At 36.4% G+C, this 21022-nt stretch overlaps 1 protein-coding gene across 2 annotated transcripts; it reads right to left on the bottom strand.

The window, feature by feature from the left end:
• Positions 1-533: 533 nt before the first annotated feature.
• fynb (FYN proto-oncogene, Src family tyrosine kinase b) lies at positions 534-20672 on the bottom strand. 2 transcript variants are annotated; one of them, XM_073852716.1, is made up of 6 exons: positions 19846-20672; positions 16878-17057; positions 16263-16339; positions 15613-15766; positions 9108-9239; positions 534-4071 (listed from the first exon to the last, which is right to left on the bottom strand). In XM_073852716.1, exons 1-6 carry the CDS (start codon positions 19958-19960, stop codon positions 3863-3865), a joined length of 867 nt encoding a protein of 288 aa, XP_073708817.1. In that variant the 5' UTR covers positions 19961-20672; the 3' UTR covers positions 534-3862. The 2 variants fall into 2 exon arrangements, with proteins under 2 accessions (XP_073708817.1, XP_073708818.1); XM_073852717.1 differs by lacking the exon at positions 19846-20672 and adding an exon at positions 19199-19806.
• Between the last annotated feature and the right edge of the window lie 350 nt (positions 20673-21022).

Genomic DNA, 21022 nt, shown 5'->3' with positions numbered 1-21022 from the left:
TTAGTCAGATCATTTGTATATTTCATAACCGCATCATTAAAAGTAATGAGAAGTGACTTCTGTGCTAAAGTTAATACTTTTGTCTCTTTTCTTACCCCTGGAATTCTTATTCTGGTGGCACCAGTACTACTATAAGCACCTAGGTTAAGTTGTATCTTCCCCCATTATGGAATAACTTTTTAGCAGGTCTCTATAAAAACACTAAGAGGTGATCCATATGACCAAAATTGTATACCATAAAATGAGCATTAAAAAATAAATGATAGTTTGTACCATAAATGTAGTTTTATAAATGATTATAATGTAAAAGCCTGTGTTTTTAACTGGTTTTCCTCTGAGTTTAGTACACTATCAATGGTAAAAGTAAGTTCAACACAGAACTACTTCCTGTGCTGCTAAAGGGCATTGTGCAAATTCTGTAAAATGTTAAAATGAGTGGAGTAAAAAATATGCGGTGTGAAATTGCCTTATCATTTATAAATGGATTTAATTGGGAATAAGAAAGAAGAGTAAAGCTTTTAAAGTGTGTAAAATACTGTATTTTTTATTTCCAAATGGGAAATGTTAACAAAATGGAATGTTAAAAAAATGGAAATGGCAATTTTGAGGTGATTACTGACACTTACAATACTGTTAAACCAAATGAACTGTAGGTAAGGGGTTTTAAAGACGTTCTGATGAGCACTATACAAGCCAACAAGGGAAAATGGTACTTTGATTCAAATCCAATCAGTTCCATATCGATTTATTCTAGATTAAATAAAAAACATTGAAACAAATAAATCTTAAAAAGTGTCCTCCATGGAGAACAGAATAAATGCCACGTGAAAATTGAAGTGCTTGAGGATAGGGAGCAGTTGCCGTGGAGGGCAAAGGAAATCTGATCTGATTTAAATGTGGCTGTGTCCAAAATCAAAGACAGCTGCTTTGCTTACTCACTGCCCAGTCAGTTAATGATTTAACAAACAGCATTCCATATAAATAAAACTTTCAAGGCACCATAATGTCATGTCTAATTATCAAGGACAAATTCAAGAGCATATCCTCAGCAGGACAACTTTGTACATTACTTAGACCTAAACAGTTCATAGTAGTGCTTTAAGGGTACATGTTACTACTTTAAGATACTAAAATACACCTTTTAGAGGTACAAAGTTGTCTTTTTTGAGGGTACTGCCCAAGTGACATGCTGTTGTATCTCAAAATGTACAATGTTTGTACATTTTTTTTCTGACAATACATAAGTTTAGCTAGCTTTACCTCTGACTTATTTGGCAAGATTCTCTTTAAACTCTTGCTCCACAGTGACATTAGTTGACCTGAATGAAAAATGAAAGTAGAAAGTTTCTGTGAGATGTTCCCTTGCATTCACTATGAGAATAAAATGTGTACTACAGTACAGCAGTAAAGCACATCTGCATACATATACAGTGATGCTTGAAAGTTTGTGAACCATTTAGAATTTACTATATTTCTGCATAAATATGACCCAAAACATCATCACACTTTTATATAAGTCCTGAAAGTAGACAAAGAGAACCTAATTAACCAAGTGAAACAAAAATATTTTCATTGTCATTCTTGTAAATGCTGATCAGTCCTACACAATAACATGTAGAAGTTTTAGCCACATTCCTTAGTGCAGAACCACTTAAAATCTGTGATGTTGGTGGGTTTTCTCCTATGAACTGCTTGCTTAGGTCCTTCCACATCATTTTAATTGGATTAAGGTCTGGACTTTGACTCAGCGATTCCAAAATATTAACTTTGTTCTTCTTTATATATTCTTTGGTAGAATTACTTGTGTGCTTGGGTTGTTGTCTTGCTGCATGACCCACATTCTCTTGAGATTCTGTTCTTAAACAGATGTCCCAATGTTTTCTTTTAGAATTTGCTGGTATAATTCAGAATTTATTGTTTCATCAATGATGGCAGGTTGTCGTAGCCAAGATGCAGCAAAACAGGCCCAAGCCATGATCCTACCACCACCATGTTTTACAGATGATATAAGGTTCTTAAGCTGGAATGCAGTGTGTTCTTTTCTCTGAACATAATTGCTTCTCATTTAAACCAATAAGTTCTATTTTGGTTTCATCCATCCATTAAACCTTTCTCCAATAGTCCTCGGGCTTGTCCACATTTTCTTTAGCAAGCAATTTTCTTTTTGGAGAACAGTGGCTTTCTTCATGCAACTCTGCCATGCACACCATGGTTGCTCAGCATTCTCCTGATGGTGGGCTCATGAACATTAACATTAGCCAGTGTGAGAAAGGCCTGTAGTTGCTTAGAAGTTACCCTGGGAACCTCACAGAATATTACACATTCTGCTTTGGAGTGATCTTTGTTGGTTGAACAAAGGTAACCGTGTTCTTGAATTTCCTCCATTTGTACACAATCTGTACCGATTTGTGCAGTCCAAACTCTTTAGAGATGGTTTTGTAACCTTTTCTAGCCTGATGAGCAACATCAACTCTTTTTTCGAAGTCCTCAGTAATCTCCTTTGTTCGTGACATGATTCACTTCCACAAACATGAATAAAACAGGTCACATACTGACATTTGATAGTCATTGCACTGAATGAAAACACATCTGCACAGATAGACTCTAATTTCACCTTTAAATAAATTGCTAATCCAAGAGATTCACATACTTTTGCAATGCACAGATTTGTAACACTGGATGATTTTTCTCAATAAATATATGATAAAGAAAATATTTTTGTCTCACTTGTTTGATTGGGTTCTCTTTGTCTACTTTTTTAGGACTTATATGAAAATTTTATGATGTTTTGGGTAATATTTATGCATAAACATAGAAAATTCTAAAGGGTTTACAAACTTTCAAGCAGCACTGTACGTGTAAAGTGTTTCAACCCATAGTAGACAGGATATTGGATATAAGCAAATATTGGATTAAAACATTCCTTGAAACAGGACATTTTAATACTGTATAACCAATTCAGTAACAAAAAACAAACAAAAAAAATGGTACTTGGAAAACTAAACAATGCATTTTCTCTGTGGAGATATACTGATGTATGGCAGTCTTTAACATTTGGCTAGAAATACAAAAATGTACATTATATGTAAAATAATTTTTTGTTACAATAGGTTAACATCTAATAATTTGGAGAGCACATGATTCTCGGAGACTAACATGTCAACTCACTTTAGTATCTTAAGCAATGTAAAAGAAAAAATAAATTAAAGAAAATGTGAGAAATAATTTCCCTTGCAGGCTGAGATATTTTTAAACCACTGGAATAATAAAGACTCTGAATATTTATTCCTCCATGACCTTGTCAACATAAACCACATATTCTTAAATTCAAATATCACAAGCAGACATCGAGATTTGTTTTATGCATTGACACACACTTAAACCCTTCATCAATGTCTGCTTTTATCCTTCATGAAGGACGGGTTCCTCAACGCGACCAAAATTACTTCTTTGCAAAGCAACACAAAAATATGAGCGGGAATAACAAAACAAAAAACCTGAATGAAAACAAACTAAAAAATAAACCATAAACAAGCTTCTCGTATTTACATTGAATACAGGCATCATTTCATATCATTATAATGGTTATGACCACAACTCTGAACAAAAGCCTTTCCACGTCCTCCCCCTTCCAACTTTAACCACAATTGTTTGCCTCCCCAGCTCGCTCATGTATACACCCCTCAAGTTGAAAATCTGTGCAAACGGTTCAGTCATCAGTCGACTAGGGCGTGGAGCCACAGGGGAGTAACAGGAGCTGAGGTGAACTCATGAAGCTGTACATGCCACCAGTCAGGAGCGAGTTGAGGGCATTTGAGATGGCCCAGAGGGATGAGATCAAGGTGAGGCCAGGAGTCTGGGTTTAGAGGTTGTCTCCGGGCTGATATTGAGGTTCGGTTGCGGTGAAGTAATCCTCGAGGAAGGCCTGCAGGTACTCAAAAGTGGGCCGCTCTTCTGCATCCTTTTTCCAGCACTGAACCATCAGCTCATGTAAAGAGCTTGGGCAGTCCTGGGGACACGGCATCCGGTAGCCACGCTCCACTTGTTCTAGTACCTCTCTGTTATTCATCCCTAGCAAAAATGACATAAGAGTTTTAGCACAACAATACTGTCAGTATGTTCATCTTAGATATTTTAATGGGTTCCTTTAATCTAGGAAGACAAAAATATAAAGGAGCTTAAAGCAGGTTCTCAATTCTGGCCCTCAAGATCCACTGTCCAAACTTGCTCAAACTCACTTGCCAATAACTATTTAGCAATCATGAAGACCTTGATTAGCTTGTTGTGGTGTGTTGGATTAGGGCTGGAGCTAAACTCTGAAGGAAAGTTGAGCTTGAGGGCCAGAGTTAAGAACCTTTGCCATAAAATAAAATTCAGTTAACTTTCTTCTTATGGAAATTCCAGGGTTCTTACTCACAGTAAACAAAAAAGCTAAAGTGTGTAATTTCCGCAAAACAAGACAAAAATTGATAAAGAAAATTATTGTTATTAATATTTGAAACACTTTAGTTTATGGACTAATTCTCAATTTTACACTTTACCTAGTTGCTTATCAACATGCATATTACTAGCATATTGGCTGATTATTAGTGTAAGGTTTACAGAACCTCAGACACGTTGATTTTCTGAGACGGACAATACACACATGGTATACAGACATATGGTTCCACATCTCACTGAGAGAAGATGCAAGAAAAGTCCCTTCTCACCTATCCTTTCCAACCACTTCCCCTCACCCATCTGTCAATAACAAAATATAGTGTTCTACATGAACGCAAGTGTTATTCACATTCATGTTTGATATCATTTGAATTGTCTCTGTGTGTCTGGTACAATGGTCTCATTCTTACAAGAAGTAAACTAAAGGCTAAACAGATCCTAAAAGTTTATAGATATTTTGCTCACTGTACAGGGTGTGCCATCTCCTAGTGTCTTTCAAGCAAATTACCATCTGTTCCCAAAAAGGTGTAAACGATCATGTCTGAGACTTGATCAATGCAAATTCCAATTGTTAGTTCCTGTCTCCATTTTGGGGGTTATTTGTCTTGGTCTGGGTACTTAAAGAGATGGAGCAAGAGGATTAGTACGATTCTGTAGTGAGAAGCCCATAGTGTGGTGTGAGTCTCTACACTTTACACTATTTATTTTTCTAAAGTCAGATATGCATCTTTTTACTCTTAGATATATCTCTGAGAATTTGATGTTTGTATTGATATGATTTGATATCTCTGAATTGGCTATGTAATTGGCATAATACATAATTACCTGACTGATAATAAATTGTTACATTTGATTTCATTCTGATTTACTCTGTAATTATTGTCTCTAGTAAATTCACAAATAAACGAGTACAATAATATTAAAGAATAAATAGAATAATCAGATGTCTGAACAAATTATCCTATGAATGATCAATAATAATTGTCATTCTAACCCAAATGTGAGGTAATAATAAAACGGAGTCAGATTTGAACTGAACATACATTTAATAACTTTGCGCGCTAAAAAATCTGAACACGGAAGAAACCTTCATCCACCATTGGATACCTCCGTTGGGCCATCTGCGTGGACCTTACATTAGTACTTATAAGGGACATATTCTGCATGACCATATTTTAGATCCCCAAACCTAAACTTAAGCTTCCATTTTATACAGTATCTTCAGTTACAGTTGATATTTCACATAAAATACATTTACATATAGTCCACCGGAGAAAGTAATAGTTGAATTTATAAAAAATTACCCTGTTCAAAAGTTTATCCACAGCTGTGTTTTTTGTTTGTTTTAGTTGTTCATGAGTCCCTTGTTTGACCTGAACAATTAAACTGCTGTTCTTCAGAAAAATTATTCACTTTTTCCACATTTTATGTTGTAGCCTTATTACAAAATTAATTGTTCTTGAAACGAATAAACAAAACAAAACAAAAAAACACATGGACATAAGTATTCACTGCCTTTGCTCAATACTTTGTTGAAGCACTTTTGGCACCAATTACAGCCTTAAGTCCTTTTGAGTATGATGCTACAAGCTTTGCTCATCATAATTTGGCAATTATCTGCCATTGTTCTCCTCACCTCTCAAGGACATTCACAGAGTTGTCTATAATCCATTCTTGCTGTGTGCTTGGTGCCATTGTCCTCTGACGAGTCCCTCAGTCCCTGCTGCTAAAAAACAGTCCAACAGCATGAGGCTGCATCCAGCACACTTTACTTTTGGGATGGTACTCTGCAGGTGATGAGCAAAGCTGGTTTCCTTCAAACATGATGCTTAGAATTGAGGTTCATTACACCAGAGAATCTTGTTTCCCAGAGTATGAGGGTCCTTTAGGTCCTTTTTGCCAATTCCAATGTTTTCATGTGTCTTCACTGAGGACAGGATTGAGTTTGGTCACACCGCCACAAAGACCAGATCGGTGGAGTGTTTCAGAGACGTTTGGGACCTTCAATGCTGCAAAATTTTTTCTGTTCCCCTCCCTAGATCTATGCCTCGATACAATCCTGTCTCGGAGATCTACAGACAATTCCTTGGACTTCATGGCTTGGTTTGTACTCTGACATACACTGTTAACTGTGTGGGCCCTTATATAGACAGGTGTGTACCTTTCCAAATCATGTCCAATCAACTGAATTTACCACAGGTGGACTTCAATCAAGTCGTAGAAACATCTCAAAGATGATCAGTGGAAACAGGATGCACCTGAGCTCAATTTTGAGTGTCATGGCTGTGAATACTTATGTACATGTGATTTTTTTGTTTTTCATTTTTAATAAATTTGCAAAGATTTAAAACAAACTTCTTTCAGATTCTCAATATGGGGTAGTGTTTGCAGAATTTGGAAAAAAATGTGGAAAAAGTGAAGCGCTGTGAATACTTTCCGGATTTTCCGGAGTTTATTTAGGCAAAGGTCATAGTTAATAGTTAGTTTATAGTGAGAAGTTATCCCCAAATTAAAGTGTGATCTGAAACCTTAAAAAAAACAAAAACAAAAAAAACATTAACATTAAAAATCAAGTACTTTTGTAATTTAACTTGAATAAAATTGAAAAGGAGTACTTAACATTTTTATTGGAGTAATATTTGTGACCCTGGACCACAAAACCAGTCTTAAGTCGCTGGGGTATATTTGTAGCAATAGCCAAAAATACATAGTATGGGTCAAAATGATTGATTTTTTGTAAAATTCCTACTATAAACATATCAAAATGCAATTTTTGATTAGTAATATGCATTGTTAAGAATTTAATTTGGAGAACTTTAAAGGTGATTTTCTCAGTATTTTGATTTTTTTGCACCCTCAGATTCCAGATTTCAAATAGATGTAACTCGGCCAAATATTGTCCTATCCTAACAAACCATACATCAATAGAAAGCTTATTTATTGAGCTTTCATATGATCTATACATCTCAGTTTTGTAAAATTTAACCTTATGACTGGTTTTGTGGTCCAGGGTCACATTTTACAAGGACATCTGTAGTTTTACTTGATTTGTGTACCACCACTGAAACTGAAGACATTCATATGGACATCTATCCCTCTTAAGAACATTTAACCATTTAAAGATGTGTGTTTCCATATTTTAGCAGCACCAAATAGAACCGATAACATTTTAAATACAATAAACTCTTTTTTCAACATTAGTTCTGCCCAAACTCTTAACACTGTCTGAGCCAGCGTTGCTATGGTGAGTTAGTTGGTATGCTCAAATAAACAGAGCATGGCATTTATTTGTATGTCCTGATGTCTGAGTAGTAGTTTCCAACTGGCCTACATCTTTTCTAATTTTTTTTCCAATGTTTTTTGTTACCATAATGTTTTCAGAACAATGTTTTTTTCATAGATACGTTAAAATGTACTAATAAAGAGATCCATAAACTCATGTTGCAAAATACATTTTGCAACAATGACTTGGGAGATAAAAACAGACTATCAATCTGTCAAACCAGGAAATATCAACTCAGTTTTTGAAACTTTGGGGGGCAGGACAATAAGACCTGCTTCTAAAAACTAGGTATCTTGGAACAAAACTGCATTTATGAAGCCAGAAGATTAATTATCATCATGAGGGAGATGACCGCATTTTAACAACACAGAGAGAGAAACGCCTCCAAACATCTGTGGATGATGCAATACTGCGATGACACAATGGCATTTTATATATCCCCCTTCATTTCTCCCCTACATTCCAGCCAAGATCACTGGATTTTTACTGGAATTGGTGTAAACGACAATAATTCATCATGTATCAGAGTTTCAGCATCTCTTCTTTTTAAGAGAGAGAAATTAAAAGGATGGTTCACTTTTACACAGATTTATACTAATACTGATTTAATTACCCACACACTGTAGCTTTAAAAATAAAGCTTAAAGGTGTGGAAAGAGCAGAGTCAGTTTGCCATAATACAAAAAAAATCTAAGACTGGACATGCCTCTCAGAAATTGGGGTATGTGACAGCAAAGACCTTCACCTTTAAATGTTTAGACAATGTTTTGGTTTACAGCAACGATGAAATATCACTTTACAAATCTCACCTATTTAAGAATATGGGTCAGATAGTTTTGCCTTTTTAAAGGTATGTTTTTAAAGGTCACAATGGTTCTGACATGACAACTCTTATAAAAATAAGCAATATTCAGTAATAATGTATGTAATAAGTAATATTCATGGAAATGTTAATGAGTTTGGTGTTGGCAGAATCTGCTACGCTGCTGCTGCTATGGCAGAGCAAGTACAGAGACTTGCTACTGCCAATACATTCACAGACATGCTGCTGTGAACATGTAAGAAATACTGCTGCTGCACATATACATGAAATTACTCTGTAGCAGATCTATACAGGTGAAACTGGGGAAGGTGGAGGGTTTCTGAAATGCGCTGCAACTGCTTTGGCAAACACTGACCAAGTATTTGAATGTTTAGCAGCAAGCATTTTGGCTGCTAATGCAACAAAAACCAATCAGCTGCACAATGTGAATAATGATGTGATCATATCAGATTGAGTTTGAACCTATCGGCCTGCGCCATCTAGAGTTTCATAACAGAACGTTGTATTAATTTTCCAGGACAGAATCTAGTGATCACCCAGAGCCATTGTTTCAAGATTTACCTGGATATGGAACTCTGCCTTTAGTGACCAGCTCTGTCAGCAGGATTCCAAAAGACCAAACATCAGATTTAATGGTGAACTTCCCATACAGAGCTGCTTCAGGCGCCGTCCACTTAATAGGGAATTTTGCCCCTGAGATATAGGAGAAATAAAGAGATGTATTAAAATGAAAATGCACTGGTATATCTTGTCTTAAAGTCAGCTACTAACAATTAAAAACTTTCAAAACATGAAATCAAAATACACTTATTTTTTTAGACATCTTTCACATTTAATGGGCAGGACAGAAGGATGAGAGAAATAACCAGAGACCAGAGAGGAGCTGGACCGGGAAAGGACCTTAAATTAGCCTATATGTGTAAAAAAAAAATAAAAAAAAAATCCATATTTAATCTAGCCTGCGGCAACTTGTCATACACGCAAGCTGCATGGGCCAGATAAGACTAAGAAGTGACGAATGTGGACGGACAGTGGATAGACCAAAACAAAACTAGAAGTACAAAACAAGGATTTGTAAAGACAAATGTTAGAGGATTTCAAAGCCAAGAGGAGACTGTTTTTTCTTTCCTAAAGTAAGGAAACTTTGCTTCCTTTGCTACTGTAAAAAAAAAAAAATGTTGTTTTTGCGAGATTCATCAGCACATACACAACATATACTTCCTACGTCATCTACCCGGAATAGCTTCCGTGTATGACTAGTTGGTGCAAACTAGATTAAAGTGATTATTACATTTTAAATATGGATATTTTTCTTACATAAACACATTGATTCACTACAGTAGGCCTTTATTCGCCCCCCAGAACTGTGTGAGGCACTTTTTATTATGGATGGATGCACTTTATTGGACATGTTTTGTACTACAACAATCTTTTACCAAGATTTAATAAAATGCTGCTCTTCTGAAACGACTTTACTTTTCTGCTGATATAACCAGTGCAGTGTGTTGATCAATAACATCAAAGTTCACTTTTCATGATCCAATCAAATCTCAATCTGTTAAATCAAACCCTGTACTGTCCCTGAAAATGTTATCTTACCAATGTGAGATGCAACTCCTTTTCTGTATAAAATGAATTGAAGACTTAGTTCACCCAAAAATGAAAAACGAATTTACTCACCCTCCAGGCATCCTAGGTGTATATGACTCTCTATTTTCAGACGAATGCAATCGGACTAATATTAAAAATGATCCTGGCACTTCCAAGATTTATAATGGCATGGGCGGGTGTTTCTCTTCAACAGTCCAAAACAAGTCCAATGAAGTGCATCCATCCATAATAAAAATTGCCTCACACAGCTCCGGGGGGTAAATGAAGGCCTTCTGTTGTGAATCGATGTGTTTGTGTAAGAAAAATATCCATATTTAAAATGTAATAATCACTTTAATCTAGCTTGCGCTAACTGGTCTTACATGGAAGCCATTCTGGGTGGATGACTTAGGACGTATGCGCTGCGTATGTGCCGGTGAGTCAAAAACCAACGTTTGTTTACAGGAGCAAAGTTTTTGAGAAAGCAAAGTCTCATCTTGGCTTATATTGAAATCCTCTGATTTTTCTTTACAAATTCTCATTTTGTACTTCTAATTCGTGACCGTTTTGTTTTGGTCTCTTCACTGCGTGTCTGAATTCATCACCAGGAGCCAGGGGCGGATTAAGGTTGTCAGGGGCCCCTAGGCTGATCTATGTGTGATGCCCCCCCCCCCCTCCTTGGCCCACCCACTTTTCAACAGGCCCATCCAAAAATAATTTTTTTTAATATTTTCTAATTTTGTCAAGAATTATAAAAAAAAAATCGGCAGTAAGCTCATAATTTGTGCTAAAATAGTCTAAATATTAGTTTTAAAAAGTTAATTTTAAAAAGCTGGTTATGTCTAACCTGTCTTTGTTTCTGCGCAAGTTCAGCAGACAGTGGTTCGTCTTTGTTCCGATCAGAGCATGTGAGCGGAGAGCGCATTTCTGAATATTCCGCTTGCTCATTCCACTCAGGGTCGCTGGCTCAACCCAGAATGGCCTGCAAATATGTGGAATAAGGGCTGCCTCCGACTAAAGTCAACTAGTTGTTCATTTAAGCCATTCGTGGACAAATCGCCCCTTTATATTAATTTCATTACTTATATACCCGATAGATGAGCGTTTACGTAATATAGCCACACTCAAACGCAGACCACAAGGAGACATTTAATTATTTATTAATAAACTGGTGTTTTCTGTGTCGCAGCAAAAATGAAGTTGACGATGTGGTCTCGCCATGAACGCCAGAGAGAAATGCACATTTCATATGATTACATATTCAGAGAGAAGGCTAGCCTATTTATTTTAGTTTTGAATATTTTCGTTTAAAAGTAGACATTTCAAACTACTATAATAGATAGCCTATATTTCTCAAATCTGTGAGGCACAAGCTGAGTTTCGGCGCCCTCCAGACAGTTCACATGCAATGCAACTGATCGTGTCGGCGCCTTATTACATTGTCTGCTATATATTTGCTTGTTATTTATTAAATACAGGCAATTGGTTGATAAAACATCAAAATTAAGATACAATTTATACAAAACGAAAATCTTTTAAAAAAGAGACTACAAAACAAAACTTAATGAAGTGGTCAAAATGTTTTACCTATGTCTCCAGACATATTGCACATCTCATGATGTATCATATCTTTCTCATGCTGCATGCTCACTTTCATAATCAACATTGATTAAATTAAAAAACATAATGACGTCACATATTTTCCAACCCAGCCCTCGGCCCTGTTGCAACAGTCGTTGTTTAGGTACCTTAAACGCGCACGTACAGTCTCGGAGTCATCGCTGCAACTAGGAGATGAAGAGAGCCGAGACCCACATCACCAAGCACAAATATTTGTCTCTGCCACCCCAGGATGCTAGCGCGACCAGCGCCATTGCTAGGAGGGCGCCAGCGCCTCTGCCTCTCAGCCAGGGCCGGCGCTAGACCCGCATGTTTAATATTTGTGACTGACACAGCGATTATATGCGGCTATGCGGTGGAGATGCGTTCCCTGTCAAACATGATTCGGCATTAATTAGGTAATTTTGTCAAAAGAAATGTTCTTGATTACAAGAAAAATACAGATTTTTTCTTGTTGTGATTTATTTTGTCTTTCCTTTATACAGATTTAAATAGTTTCGTTTTCGAAGTACTCTAAATTATGTCAGTGATTCTCCGATGTTAAATATGATCAAGAATTATTTTATTTCGATCTACAGTGTAATAAAAGTTGAGAAAAAGATTAGCCTATAGCCCTAAATATATATATATACACACACTACAAGCTAATTCCTTTTTTCTTAACTTTTAACTTTTTCTAAAAATTATAAAGAATATTAAATCAACTTAATAGGCTAGGTTAACGAATTTTCTTATACAAACATAACGAATGCACTTCAAATGAAGTTTTCAAATAATATTATTTTATAGGCTATATATTAATAGTTGTATTAAACGAATTTATAGTGCTTTGAATTTATTAAGTAATGTTTAATTTCGTTCGTTTAGCTCTCTGGAAATGTAAAGAAAAATACCCTTTGAATTCGTTTTCAATCCCTGGTTTTAAACAAGCATATATTTGAGATAATTTATATATTATTGCTTGAATAAACGTTTAAAAATAGTGCTAGAAATTGTATAATTAAGGAAATTAAACAGACCTAGGCATTTGAAAAGACATAGTGAAATGTGTCTAATAATTCCAAAAAGAAAGAGAAGCATTGGACATAATCAAAATATTCGGGACATTAGGAAAACCATTTTCTTAAGAATTAAGATGCTGCATATGTTTATCCAGTCTAATCGAAGTGTGCGTCTCTAACCCGTCTTTCCCAACAAAAATCCCACCCCCTCTCAGAAAATACATAAAACTAACATTACTGAGCTATATACGTTTAAAAGTAGCCTATAAAATGGTACAATGGCATTGCTCAGTTAAGCGTGTTGGGAATCGGGCATTTTGTTCCGCCTCAGCTTTATTCAACAGTTATAACGCTTAACATTCAAAAGGTAAATAGGTCTGTGTATTTCAAAGAAAATCGTGTCTAGTACAATATGAATTACAAAGGTTTAATTGGCATTTTTTTTTTTTCAAACGACCCGAATATCATTAGAAATATTTTTGGATGACTCGTAACCGCGGGTAACCGCAGCCTCCCGCTCATTTTGGATCAACCTGCGCATCACTGGTGGGGAAGGGTGGCACAAGAGGGAGACTGGAGAGAGGGCCGCACAGGAGATCACCTTTTCTCCGCTAATTTGGTCTAAGCCTATATTACCTTTATATTGCTTTTGTATATCAACATGCTTTAAACATATTTTATTTGTTATTTATACTAGTAGCCTGTCATGATAATTTTTCACGACCCAGATTTTTTGGTGCCCCCCGCAGCCCAGGAATGATGCTTGATACGTAATGGAGATTCCAAAGCACTCTTCTTTGGTCAGTACCACGGAGAGCGATCGCGAATAGGTCCGTCCTATGCACCCGAAACTTTTTTACAATGCAACAAAATATTTAAAGAGCAAGCTATTAAAATCAATATTATGTATAGTCACAAATAATTTAACAGTATATTAGTCAGTAATTTTTATTAGGTTAAACAGTGATTAGATAACGTTTTTAATTTAACGTTCACAATTGGTCTGGGCTGGGTTCTCCGAAACCACCTTAACGCTACGTCGTTCTTAAGTTGTACCTTAAGAAGTACCTTATCGTTAATATGTGTTTTCCGAAACCTTCTTAGTTAAGTATACCTTCTGTAAGTCATACGTTCGTAAGGTTGGTCTGGAGCGCTCTTAGCTATGCATACAAATACCACGCATCATCTTTTATATCATCTATATAAAAGATGATGCGTGGTATTTATACGCATCCTCTCTCCATTGAAGTTAATTGGAAGGATTGGCGTATCATATGCACGCAAAATTGGACTTTGGCTTATGCATTACACGCTATTGCAAAGTCGTGTTATTCGTACGCAAAATGATGAGAATAAGTTGAAACACATACACATGTATTTCTGCATGTACATATTTCATTGAGCCCCGATAAATGCAGTTTGTACTATTTCTAAAACGCTTCTTTATAAAAAAAAACATTGTTTTCTCAATACTTTACCTATACCGCTGTGAAGGAAAGAGCGCACAATCGATCACCGAGGCATCGATATCAACCTATTCAGCACTTCCACCATGGACAGCACCTGCTAAGGTCGCACTTAAGAAGGTTTACCTTAAGCAATATCCTAAGGTATAGTTTGGAGAACACACGTAGGAAAGGTATAGCTGTAGTTAAGGTGTACCTTTTGAGTCTTCGTAGCACGCTAAGAGACAACGTTATCGGAGAACGCAGCCCTGGCCCATCCAAACTGGTGTCCCTGCGCCGTGCCGTGCCTGGTTCACACTTAAGTATTAAAAAAAAATAATAATAAAAATAATAATAATAATAATTGTCTGGCCAATCCGAGGCCCCCTGAACACGTGAGGCCCCTAGGCTGCAGCCTATATAAGCCTGTGCGTTAATCCGCGCCAGCCCGGAGCCATGTGAGGCACTTTTTATTATGGATGGATGCACTTTATTGGACTTTTTAAGAGAAACACCTACCCATGCCACTATAAATCTTGGAAGTGCCAGGATCATTTTTAATATAACGACTGCATTCGTCTGAAAAAAGGAAGTCATATACACCAAGGATGCCTGGATAGTGAGTAAATAATGGGCTAATTTTCATTTTTGGGTGAACTAACCCTTTTATCTGTAAATCAACTGTGAAATGATTTACTTTCAGAGGCAGTTTGGTGGCAGAATTTCATATTCTAGTCAGTTTCATTAGATTGTGCCAAATCTTTCTTCCGCTTGCCTGTCTTGTTGAAAATAAATTGTGACCTTTCAGGTAACTTTTTCCAAGAAGCTCCCTGTCCTCTACTCTGCCGCAGCCTCTTTGGCTGCTATCTCTCTCTGCACCACAGAAACAGGATAAACTGTCTGCCAATGAGAAGTTATTTAAATGACAAAATAAAATGGGAAGCATTTATATATATATATATATATCCTGTGTTCCTTTTAGGATTTGCAACCTTTTCACACCACTGTTCTACTGGGCATCAATCTAACACTAATCAGAAGACACTACTCAACTATTTGATTAAATATAAGATGTTGACAATAAAGTACAGAACAGACATTTTTACTTGAGTGTTATTAAACAAATTTAATAAATGATTATTTAAAATAAAGGTAAATAAAAACTTTAATTTAGGTTTCTGAGTTTTCATAAAAATTCAATACTGTGCATCACTATTTAGAATACTTTAAATTATATCTTCAGAAAAATTCTACTTTGTTGTTTCACTGAAAAATGAACAACATAACTAAAGAAACAACTATTTCTATAGCATGCCATGCTGAGGGACCAGCATCCAAAACAACAGATTTATGTTTGTGTCCAGATGGTCCGTGGAGGAATAAACATGCTTGGTGGCAAGTGTTTCTTACCTTGTCGGGCAGTGTACTCATTGTCCTCAATGAGTCTGGCCAGGCCAAAGTCAGCGATCTTACACACCAGGTTATCACCAACCAGAATGTTAGCGGAGCGCAAATCTCTGTGAATGTAGTTCATCCGCTCGATGTAGGCCATGCCTGCAGCCACCTGAATACACAAACACTTACACTGAAATTTGCTGAGCAAGTCAAATCCTTAAGGAATAGTGCTGAGGTTACTTTAGTCCAAACTAAGAAATATTGTCTTCTGCGTGTTACAGTGCTGATACAGCACGATACAGTACCTACCTATAATAAAATAATATAATAGAACTTCATACACACAACAGGGGCCTGAACAGATTATTTTTAGATTGAGTTAACTAAAGCAGAGTTATTTTTATCCTACTGTATTTGTTACATCATTGATCTACAGTGGCCCCAAAAACTATTTTAAGTAATATACCTATTTTTGCATCATCTAAAGCACAGTGAAAAAAACTTTGCTTAAAAAATGTTTGTGCTATCTTTCTTTGAAATAGATGGTGGTTTGCCATTTCTTATCTAATGCAAGTACTTACATGAATTGTTAAGTGTGTCTTTAGTGTTAAATATTAAATATTTTTGGGACCATTGTAGATCAGGTTTAAGTGATGTTGCTGTACCTGGGCTGCCATGTCAACTAGGTTGGGCAGCTTGAGTGCCCGTCCCTCCCCGTCCTTCAGAAAATCTAGAAGACTTCCTAAAACATACAAAATACACATGTTAACTTCATCAAAACAAGGGGCATGCTGCTACAAGCAGATGTATACACACAGTCAGTTTGATAATTGGGCATTTGTTTCAGATTTTGGGCACTATAAATTATCTTATAAAAAATTTTACTTTTAAGAGTGGGTGGATTATGTCTTGACTAAATTATTTAAATCATTTTTGATGGTGAACAATGTGTGGAGTTCGGGAATTTTTCCATCCACTGTCCATTAGCTTTTCAAGCAGTATTAGGTTAAATTTCTGCTTCCTCCATTACAGCTCTTCAAATTAAATTTAGCCCACTATAATTTCTTTTTCTTTCTGTCCAATAAAGCAGAGTGTTTTGAGTCCTCAGGTGACAATTTCTGAGGTTAGAACATCAACCTTCAATCCTGATTTATCTTTAATTGGATTTTTTTTTCAGTCAGGCCTACAAAACCCATCAGTATTGCTAAAATAGATACATTCTATGTCTGTCCTCTAGTTAACCCATTCTCTTCACTTTTACTATGAGAACAACTGCTGACCTTTTCCCATATACTCAGTGACGATGTAAATGGGCTCCTCAGAAACGACAGCATAGAGCTGCACTAGTTTATCATGTCGCAATTTCTTCATGATCTGCGCTTCCTCCAGGAAGGACTCTGGAGACATGGTTCCCGGCTTGAGGGTCTTCACAGCCACTTTAGTGTTGCCATTCCACGTGCCTAACAAAAACCACACAGAAGAGAGTCAGTACAACAGCACAAAGCTCCTACGAATGGCATGCCACAAAATGACATTCATGCACCCAAAAAAGTTCAGCCCCCTCATTCATGCAAAATTAATTAGCAATTAAAGCAGCCATTAACACACAAGTACACTCATGGGGATTTCACTATGAATGAATTGTGCCCATTTACAACTGGTTTATTTGTATTCACTTACTGTAAAATTTAATAACTGTTTAATTTAAGAATTATGCGGATCAACACAAAGTTGTGTTGAATGCAATTTGCTAAAGATTTATCTTTGCAATCCAAAGTATGTTATTTTTAGTATGCAATGAACTACATTGTACTTGTGATTTGCGGCTGTTTTTCTTCAGGATGTAGTAGGGAATTTCAGAAAAAACTACAGCACTGAAATCTGCTTGCCTTTAAATGACACTGCGATGGTGGATATTCTGATCATTTAAAGTCTGTGATTTATTGGGTATCTTGAAATATCTTCCCCTTTCCCAGATTAATAGAGACATATGAGGATCTTGTTTTATGTGTTTCTTTCTTGTTTCTTGTTTTTTTGTTTCAACTTAAACTACTTTGATTACAAAAGAAAATGTTCATCAAACATCATCTTATGTTTACTTTCAGGTGGTACTTAAATGGTATGATTACATGACATGTGGTACTTGGTTTTTAAAACCACTGATCTACACAAACACATTGATGTGTATGCCTCTGTTCATCAGAAACTAAATATCAACAGTGTCCTAAAGGCAATTATCATAGTAAGCAGATTCAGGTGATATTTTGGGATGCACATCTACAGGGAAGTAAGTGAAAAAGTGAGAGACGAACACACAAGCACACTAATCTTAAACACGTCAACTTGTGTTAAATAGAGGTGTGGAACAGTAGAAAACCTCTCCTGTGGTATTAGTCATAAAACACCCATGATTCAACTCGATACTTACCGTTCTTATTCTTATCTCCATTCAATATGATAACAAAATGTAGAATCACTAAATCTCTTACAATAATTATCAAAACAAATCAGTATACGTAAAATGTGTGTGTACAAATTAGCTCTACTTAGTCCCTCAAGTAAAATTTGTTTTACTTGAGTTTTTTTTTTTTTTTTTTCAAAATTTACAACATTACTGACAATTTCACATGCATGTTCATCTAATCTTCTGCATGGTATGAGTAAAAAGAAATGGTTTGCTGTAGATGATGAAGGGGTAGGCCACAAGAATGAATGCAATATCTCACCCAAATATGAAAATATGGAATTGTTTGCTCACCCTCTAAACCTGTATGCAATAAGAGACATTTTCAAGAATCTTCACAATGCTCTTTTACAACAGTCCATAGTAACCATGACTGTCAAATTTTCAAATTATTTTGCAACTTACTGAGCCATTAAAACTAGTAGGCCGTACAACTAAAATAACTAAAAAGTTGTCAAGATTATTAAAGACAAATAAGGACAGTCAGAAAGAAACTAATGGCAAGCAATAGTACAAATAAATAAAAATATCAATGTTTACAAAGTAAACGGTGCTTAAAAATGTTTCAGGTAAGTCTGTACAACATTTTGTCATTCAGATAAGAAACTTACAGCAATTGAATAAAGTAATCAATGTAAAATAAAACACTATATGAAACATACATTGATTTTTATTAAAGCTACAAAAAGTATTTGGTTGAGAGTGAGTGATTTTCTCTCTTTCTTTTGTTATATTGTTTGATTAACATTATAATAAAATAGCAGCAGGTTTATTAGGCTGCTATTACTTTAACACCTAATTCATGGAGCTAAAATACTGACACACATCTGATTATTTTAACAACTGGGAGCTTGAAAGCCATGGTTACTATTAATAGACTGTATGTAAAAAACTGATAAAATAAAATAAAAATAAACCTAAAATGCATTTTGGTTGAACTGTTCCTTTAATAAAGATATTAGAAATAAATGTGGAAATAAAATGGTTGAGGGATGTAAGAAGATTGTCATAAGAATAAGGCGAGCAACCAATATTTAACTAACTGGATTAGATGAAAATGTTTTTCGGAAATCTTAAATTTAAAGCCTTAGTTTGTGTGGAGGTCAGAGAATGTGGGAGAGGAGGCAACTGTCTTACCACACCAAACATCAGCAAAACACCCGGCCCCCAGCTTCCTCTCCAGTGTTAGAGACTCACGGGCGATTTCCCAGGAATCATGGCTAAGTCCCACCGTATCAGGCGTGTAGTCCATGCACACACCCGTTAAATTAAAGCACAAACCATCTGCACTCTCTATAAAGGGGGAGGAGTAGAGGGGTTAACTAGCCGGACGACGGGGGAACATGCAATGAGAAAGAAGGAGGGTGGTCACATTGTCCTGAGAGGGTTGGTCACTTCATGATGTCTGAATATTCCAGAAATGGATGTACATATTTGCCCAGTTTACTTGCATTTTAAGAGTGTGTTTTTTTTTAAGTCAAGAAGGATGACTTGCCAATCGCCATTCCACAAATGCTTTTGTTAGAGCTTAACACATACTGAACCTGGAAGATTAGTTTAAAGAAATTAGCTTAAATATCCAGACTTTCTCAAAGTAACTTCACCTCTCACTTTGACCTCACTCGATTTCCCTCTCGGGCTGCATTTCCCAAAAGCAACTATGGTCGCAATTCCTGTCGTTACCAGTAGATTTCAACGGAACTTGTGACCATAGTTGGCTAATGATGCTTCTGGGAAACACACTCCTGGTTGGCTGTTGCTAAGCACTGTGGGAGGGGTCATACCCATCCAAACCTCCCCGAACTGGCCGTTGCCTAAGCGCTTTATGAGTTGCAATGACTCCCGTGGAATCTCCCACACATCTTTGGTTTTGACAGACAGGTCAGTGAGCCTTGGCATCCCTTTGTGGCAAGGGACGACCAAACGACAGCAAAGCCCTGCTGCCCGCTCTGAGCGTGTCCATACAGACACATACAGATATACACAAAGTCAAAGAGAGAGAGAGAAAAGAAAAGCATCAGAAGCACTGAGGGAAGCAGTACAGAGTTTTTCAGCAAGACACTTGGAAATATATATTCGCTTGTGAGCTATGTTGCCTTTTTTGGAATCTAAACTTTTTTGTGAAACACTGAATGTCACTGCATGGAATCTTCTACTTTGTGACAATGACTTACGATTGCTTGAACATAACTACAACTAAAAACTTGTAACTGAAAAACAGTGATGGTTAGCAATCAAACATTCAGACTGGACTGTTTTGTAGCTTCCTTTGACATGTTTGCTCCTCATTGATTGGCCATAATGTAGGACATGCCTATTTAGCATGTTTTGACATTTAAAAAAAAGAGTTAATGTGTGGCATTTTCCTACAACACTACAGCAATGTTTACTCCGGACTGTAAAGCTGAGATAACAGAAAACTTGGCACCAACAGATGCATCATTTCAGGAATCAGTCATTAAGTACTGTACCATCTGCTCTGAGCTGGAGGAACCAGAGCATGTATCTGGCCTCATCAGCCATCAACACCATGAGCCCACTTACACGACAATAAAAGTGTGATGATGATATCGAATTCATTAGATCTCCAGACTGAGTTTGTTTTTGGTGTGGACTCAAGTCTGTTTTACATTAAAGTTTTTTTTTGGTAAGCACTTCTTTTTAAAGCTATGGTGCCTAAGAGAGATCTGTTCCTGGAGATCTACCTACCTACAGAGTTCAGTTCCAACTCTGACTAAACACACCTGTCTGTAACTATCAAGTGCACCTGAAGATCATTATTAGTTGGTTCAGTTGTGTCGGATCAGGGTTGGACCTGAACTTTGCAGGAAAGTAGATCTTCAAGAATTGAGCATCCCTGAAAGTTTGACTACATGGCCAAGTGAGACACATAAGTCAATTTTAAACTAATTTCTGTAATGTGTTTCATCAAAACTGGTAATAAAGTAACCATATAATTAG

Source organism: Garra rufa, chromosome 13, assembly GCF_049309525.1.
Source record: "Garra rufa chromosome 13, GarRuf1.0, whole genome shotgun sequence".
Taxonomy (NCBI): Eukaryota; Metazoa; Chordata; class Actinopteri; order Cypriniformes; family Cyprinidae; genus Garra; species Garra rufa.
Note: the sequence above shows the minus strand (reverse complement) of the source record. Positions and strands in the feature narration are given on the sequence as shown.